We start from the raw sequence: 7,408 nt of genomic DNA on the forward strand, positions 1-7,408 counted from the left end.
CTAAATTTGTGGCAATTGTTTCATGGGTTAGGCTTAGAAACAAAATATGCAGCCATGCCCACTCAACTGATCAACATTTTTCTGATAAATGTTGGGTGATCATTAGTTTGCAAGTTTATGTAAGGTCATATTTTTACAATTTTCAAATATTTAAAAAGGCTTATCCAACTAGTTCTCATAACATTTTTATTTTCTCTCAGTTGATGAGTGTGGTAGTACATGACGTACAACTACTACCGCTGCTCAATGCTCGTGGATTGTTAAGTTGAGGTTGGTGGTGCTCTGACTTTCTGAGTTGGAAATTCATCTTGAGGGGGCATTTTGAATTAATATTCCAACTGGGAACTCAAAAATTCGGACTTCTGATGTTAAATGGAATGGACTAAAAGCTAAAATATGTGTTGTATGTAAGATTAAATAATGCTACGAGCAAACCGGTCAATTGAAAACTCTGCCAAGTAAAGCTACCATTACGTTAAAATACGTTTTTTGTTTAGATTAGGGGAGCTCATATCACGGTTACAATACTAATTCAAATTCCTTTACAGCTTGAATAAATATCACTCAAAACTGAGAGCTGCTGAAGTCTGCTGACGATTTTCTGACACATAACTGCAGCATCACACAGGGCACAGCACCTACAGTATGTGAGAGTCTGATGGAACAGCATGATTTGGGATCTTTTAATGATGTGCCTTGAGAATACTTGAGCCATGCAAGTAAACATCTGAAACCTTTACTGCAATCTGTAAAAGATGGTCTACTTTAAAGGAAAGTATTCTTTGAATTTCAATAACAGATTACTCATTCTCCTAGGCTTGGCAATTACCCACACTTGTGTTTGAGAGCTCAAAGTGTCTCGTAACCATTCTGAAAATCAATACAGAAAAAAAAAAGTTCAAAAGCAGTCATACATGGATTCCTGTAACGTTTTCAAATCCAACAATTAATCATTTTTCCTCCAAAAATAATTCAACCAAGAAAAAGAACTGAAGTTCTAAAGCTTGAGTCGATAGATTTGGCCGAAAGTTTAGCACAAAACCACTTTTCCCTTTTAAACCTACTCACTGGACTCCATTTGAAATAGAAAAAGGACACCTTTCTTTATAACAATCTTTTTAAAAAAATAATATTGCAATCCATCTAACCTTACACTATGGTTTGACATCCATCTTCCCAGAAAAGTAAATGTTATGCAAACTACTGTGCAGCAAGAGTATCGTATTTTTCAGACCATAAGGTGCACCGGATTATAAGACGCATTAAGCGAAACAAAACAGTCAGATAAGTCAAACTTTACTCAACTCATTCTTCTTGCTTCCTCCACATCCGTACCATTGATTCATTTGATTCATTAATGTTGAATTCTCTCGCAGCTGCTCTATTCCCACGTTGTTGCAGTATATTACGGTTTTTCTCAAATGCTGAAACACATTTCACAAACGTTTCCACCATGTTCCCCAATGTCTAAACACAGCACCCTTTTCTAAAGCTACATAAACATAACCACACCTTCCCACTGCAAAACTCAGACTTTCACACCAAAAGAGCAGCTCGAAGCTTTCAAAACTGTAAACACTATACACATCATTACACACTACAGCAAAACAATTGAAAACACAATACTCAATTTGTGAGAAGGTTCTTTGTTTCATAACTGCCAATGCATTAGAAACTATACAGTAACGGATCGTCGTAGATCTCTGCAGAGGATTAGGCATTTAGATTTGTGAGTTTCATATGAAGAGTATAAATCTATAGAAAATCCTGCATGTACGTACACTACTGTAACACAACTCAATGCAAAAGCAGAATCTATTGCACACAACAGTACTCCTGAAAACATGATCAGGGTGTGAAGTTTTTTTATTTACGTTATTCACACCACACACACACATCACAATCACTGTGTGGCATCATGTCGCTGAGCTGCATCGGGCCACATCACCTCATTCACATCGCAGGCTATATTGTCTCTTGCCAGGCACCGCGGGAAAAATGCCCTGGAATGGCGAATCCATCCTTGGAAGGCCTCCGCTGAGATGTCAACACAGGCCAGCTCCATTGCCCTTAGGAGGTTCTCTCTTGTGTATGTTTGTCTGTCATAAACCTTCCATCTCCACGATAGGAAGAACTCCTCTATAGGGTTCAGGAAAGGGGAGTAGGGTGGCAGACAGACGTTTAAAAAGTGGTCACTGTTGGTGGTGAACCACTCGCTGATTTGGTTTGTTCTGTGGAAGCGGACATTGTCCCAAATGATTACATAAATGTGATGTGCGGGCCCAGGATAGTGTTGTTGGCGGTCCAGGAGGATGTCTTTTAGCTCCTCTGTGAAGGTGAAGAGACATTGGGTGTTGTAAGACCCAAGGACAGCATGCCGGTGGACAAGCCCCTCCAAACCCATGGCCGCACAAAGGGTAATATTACCCCCCGTTGGCCAGGGACCTCAGTGATGGCTCTTTGGCCAATGATGTTATGGCCTCTTTGCCTTCATTTCTGCAGGTTGAAGCCAGCCTCATCCAGGAAGAGGTACTCATGAGGTCTGGCCATCGCGTCCAACTGTAACATCCTCTGTGGAAATGTGAAAGTGCACAGGTGTTCAGAACAACAGTCAATCAGGTACCATAGTATTGTCCAGAAGTAATGTAGGCCACTGAGCAACACAGTATGTCCACTAACTGTACTGTGAACATGGATGTATACTTACTTGCACATACTCGTAACGTAGGTCTTTGTGTCGCGCAGAGTTGCGCTCAAAGGGAACCCTGTAGACCTGTTTCATCCGCGTCTTTTTGCGTCGGAGAACTCGGTATATTGTGGCCAAGCTGACATCGTCAATGCTCTCAAAGTTGACATTATCGGCAATGACTTTGTCTCTGATCTCCCGGAGTCTGATGAGGTTGTTCCCACGAACCATATCCACAATGAGGGTTTCTTGTGCCGCTGTAAGTATGGCAACCCTCCCACCTCTATGTGGCATTCTTTCAACTCTAAAGAAAGAAACATGTGTTGTCAGTTGGCACAACTGATTTGAACTCCTCTTCCTCGTTGGCCTGCTCCTCTTCTTCCAGGACCAGCTCTTCTCCCTCCTCTGCATCGAATTCCTCTTCCCCTGACTCTGCCTTCATCCATTGTGTTTGTTTGGAATCTGCACTCTGAACTTGCTTTTATAAATGCAGGGCTCGCAAAATCGCTAGCCCGATGTCCCAGAGCTAGCGATATCTCCGGTCGGGCGACCAAACTCTATCTCAGCCCCGTCCGTCGGGTTATCATATAGCCCGACGGACGGGGCTGAGATAGATTTAGTGACTTTGTCGCTATATTTAGCGAGTTTTCAGACCCCCTTAGCGACTGTTTTTCTAAAAAGCGACTAGCAACAAATCTGGCAAATTTTTCTGGTATTATTGGAGACTCCGGGACGTCGGGCTAGCGATTTTGCAGGAAGCTAAAATATATAATGGAAACAATTTTTTTTTTCACTTGTGAAAGAAATCATAGAAATGTAAAATAAGATCAGAGAAGAGAGATTTTATTAGTCCCCCAGTAGTGGAAATTCGCATTATTACAGCAGCGGAGTGGACAGAGCAGGGATAAATAGATGTTGCATAACCTAACAACAATATTTAATAGAAAAAACAATAATAATAAAAAAAAATTACAACATTTTTAAGCTGTTGTGGAAACAACATCTTGCTCCAAACCTCAGGATGGATATTTCCCATGATAGCAGTTAATATCTTACCATCTGCACTGTGTGCTATACTGACTTGAGCACACAATAACTCTGGTTAATTTCTAAATATTAATAGAAAAAGAATTTCAAAAATCTGAATTAAAAATGACTCATTTTTCTTTCAGGTCTACACTTATGACAGTAAATTAGGTACCAGTTTATTTAAACTGGAACCTCAGGAATCAGGAATTCAGTGTGAAAAAATAGCCGACTGCTTTAACCTGGCTCTTGTTTCAGGCTTCGTACAGTCATCAGCTGCTTAATTAGGCACACTTGTTCTGCTGCTTGTTTACATAAATATCTCATCAACAAATACATGGCAGAAACTTCGTGCATTTAGATATGCAGACATAGTCAAAAGGAAATTTAAGTGACTTTGGTTGTTGGTGCCAGATGGGCTAACCAAAGTATTTCAGAAACCTCTGCTCTGCTGGGATTTTCCCACACAACCATCTCTAGGGTTTACAGAGAATGGTTTGAAAAAGAGAAAATATCCAGTCAACAGCAGTACTGTGGGTGAAAATACCTTAATCATGCTGGAGGTCAGAGAACCATGGCCAGAATGCTTTGAGCTGATAGGAATGCAAGAATAAGTAAAATAAGCCTTGTACTCAAGGCATGTGGAAGAGTATCTCTGAATGCATCACTCAACATTTTGAACCTTGAACCAGATGGGCTACAGCTGCAGAAGACCACACTGAGTGCCAAATCTGTCAGTGAAGAACAGGAAACTACTGCTGCAATTCACACAGGCTCCCCAAAATCGAAAAATTTTGCTTGGTCTGATGACCTTCGATTTCTGCTTTGACATTCGAGGGTCAGGGTGAAAATTTCCAGCAGGAGAACACAAAGCTCTCAAACTGGTTTGTTGAACATGACAATTAGATCACTGCACTCAAATGGCCTCACCAGATCTTAGTCCAAAACAGGAACTTTGGGATGTGGCGGTTTCACAACAAACAGGATGTTAACTGACAAATTAGCAGCATCTGTGAGATGCTATCATGCCAATATGAAAAAACTACATACTTTGATCTGAGGTACAGTGTTTTCTGGAAAACAGCCCAAGCAGAGTCCTTAACCTCCTAAGACCCAATTTCTTGCAATCATTTTTAATTTCTCTTTGCTATTTGGCTTAATAATGTTAGAAAGAAACAACAATTGTGCCCCTTACAGCAGCGGTCCCCAACGTTTTTTGCACCACGGACCGGTTTATGCCTGACAATATTTTTACGGACCGGCCTTTAAGGTGTTGCGGATAAATACAACAAAATAAAACTAGTACCAGTACTGAAAAAAAAGAAGATTTATTCATAACACACGGGAAAAGACCCAGGAAAACAGAGTTAACGATAAAAACGATAACAAAATAACGCTGAAAACCGATAAAAACCCTGAAAACCATACATTTCACACCTGAGCCTCAACTCTCACGGCCCGGTACCAAACGACTCACGGACCGGTACCGGTCTGAGGCCCGGGGGTTGGGGACCGCTGCCTTAGAGCAATATGGCTCATTTGAAAGAGCAAAATTTGGTATTGTGGTCTAGACCAAAATGTGACGTCCCCATATGTGGATGCCAGGTCTTAGGAGGTTAATGTTTAAGAACACTAACGAACAAGATGCTGTCAGAGCTGAAAAGACCAAATAAATTCTTTGAACTTGATTACCAAACCTTTTGCCTACTCCATACTTAGCTCACTAACAACACTGAATAGTTCAATTAAAAAGGTTACAATTTCTCATGCCGACAGCCTTTCACTTCACTCTAGGATCCTGGAGTGACACTTTACATTCTCACAAACGAAGCAGATCTTTCTTACCTTGATTTTTTTTTTCCCCGTTAGCACTGATCAGTACGAACACCATTACAGTTAACAAACTCTCTCCGCAGGCTGGTTCAACACTGTAAAGGTGCGATTTTAAAGCATACCATTTTCAAGAAAAGTGCTTTGAATTTAAATAGAATATTATAGATTGCTCACACATGTATTTCTCTAAAGTAACTTATATAACATCCACTTAATAATCAGACGTGACTCTTGTACAATAGTTTCCAGTGACGTTCAAGAGTTGTGGTTCATGGATTTTGATTACTGGAGCAATAATCTTAATGGTAAGTAAAGAAACGCTCCACCACAGGCAGTCACTTACAGCACACATTTTCACAGGTTTTTATTGCTTCCTGTGGTGTTCTCCTCTGATGGGGGCTAAAAATGTGACTTTAATACAATAAGAGCCCAATTATACTGTCAAGGTCTGCGGAGGCAGACCGTGCGGAAAGGTGTGTGGTGGACCCAGGTGCGAACACAAACGAGGATGCAGGAGTGGATTCCAACCAAAACGAGCCTTTTATTATGGCTGAAAAACTCATGGAAAAGAACAACAAAGTAACTGAGGGAAAACCTGAACATAGACTGGGAAACTATGACTCTAATGAGATTTAGACTGCAAACTACAAACTATGGCTGGGATACTATGACAAGGGGTAGGGGAGATAACACAGACGACGCGAGACAGACTGTATGAAACACAGAGACTAAATACACATGAGGGATGATCAGGGGAAGTGGATGCACACGGGGAACACAGGTGACACTGATAATCATAACAAGACACGGCAGGAGTGAACGTAACACTGATGGGAGATGGGCAAAGTAAAACAGGAAGTACACAGAGGTTCAAACAGGAGGAGAGAGAGCACGGGGAGAACGCAGACATAACGGGCTGGGGAAAACATAGAATAAAACACAAAGAGAGACGAGGGCTCATAAATACACAGAGGGGCACACAGGGGGTAAGAGTCACGAAGGGAAAACACATAAGGAACAACGTAACAGATCAACCCAGGAAGCATGGCCTAAATAAAGAACGAAATACAAAAATACATGAAAACTAAGAATACTGGGCCCACATGGCCCAGGACCATGACATATACAGCACCTTCTGTTGAATTAAAACATGTCAGAATTTGCATTTGGGTTTAACCTAATTCACCTTAATCTGGATGTTCTTGTTAAGCAGAAATGTAAATGAGAAAGTGAATAACTATCAAGACCTTTCTTGTTAGCGGTTTCGGCAAAGCCTCATGGAGACAGGCTTGTCAACTACTAAATCTCTGACACTGAAGGCTTTAGTCATCAGGCTGATAGCTATCCAACGTAAGTATATCCCTCCATTTGCGACGGCACTTCAATCTAACATGCCCCCAGGATCAATGACATCGCCTCTGTGACTCCTAATTTAGGTTAATATCAATTTGTCATATAGTAAGCAAGTCTGCTGTGTCTTCCTTCACCTGCTTAGGGTTAGAGCAACCTTGCTGTTGCCTCACCATATTACTAAATTAAAAATGTGAGTAAACAAATTCAGTGTTTGATCAAATACATTAAGCACTTCCCCGCACCAGATCTCTCTCTCATCTACTATCTTCTATCCCTGCATTGCACCACATGAAAAGAAGCAGGTTAGTTGAGTGGTGTCCAGAGCCCCGTCAGTTTCAACATCTAGATTTGGGCTTCGTTATTAGGAATCAATCCATCCTGTTGAAGTGTCCTTCAGCAACACATTGCATCCTAAACTCGCACGTCTCTAAAAAGAGAGCACAAAAGAGAACCTCCCCGTCGGGACCAATAACACATCGTCAGATCATTATTATTATAATTGCCAACCCA

General features: G+C 41.1%; 1 protein-coding gene across 1 annotated transcript; it reads right to left on the reverse strand.

Moving 5' to 3' along the window:
* Nucleotides 1-2,273: 2,273 nt before the first annotated feature.
* On the reverse strand, nucleotides 2,274-3,042 carry LOC143414210 (uncharacterized). The gene is made up of 2 exons (XM_076878079.1): nucleotides 2,708-3,042; nucleotides 2,274-2,571 (listed from the first exon to the last, which is right to left on the reverse strand). The coding sequence occupies exons 1-2, from the start codon at nucleotides 2,978-2,980 to the stop codon at nucleotides 2,491-2,493; spliced, it is 354 nt and encodes a 117-aa protein (XP_076734194.1). The 5' UTR covers nucleotides 2,981-3,042; the 3' UTR covers nucleotides 2,274-2,490.
* Nucleotides 3,043-7,408: the final 4,366 nt, after the last annotated feature.

This window comes from Maylandia zebra, linkage group LG20 (genome assembly GCF_041146795.1).
Source record: "Maylandia zebra isolate NMK-2024a linkage group LG20, Mzebra_GT3a, whole genome shotgun sequence".
Taxonomy (NCBI): domain Eukaryota; kingdom Metazoa; phylum Chordata; class Actinopteri; order Cichliformes; family Cichlidae; genus Maylandia; species Maylandia zebra.

Bases quoted from the DNA above. Each gene is read 5' to 3' on its own strand.
- LOC143414210 (XM_076878079.1), bottom strand. From the start codon at position 2,980: ATGCCACATAGAGGTGGGAGGGTTGCCATACTTACAGCGGCACAAGAA. The intron at 2,572-2,707 runs GTAAGTATACAT...ACATTTCCACAG, and splicing joins TACGTTACGAGTATGTGCAA to AGGATGTTACAGTTGGACGC.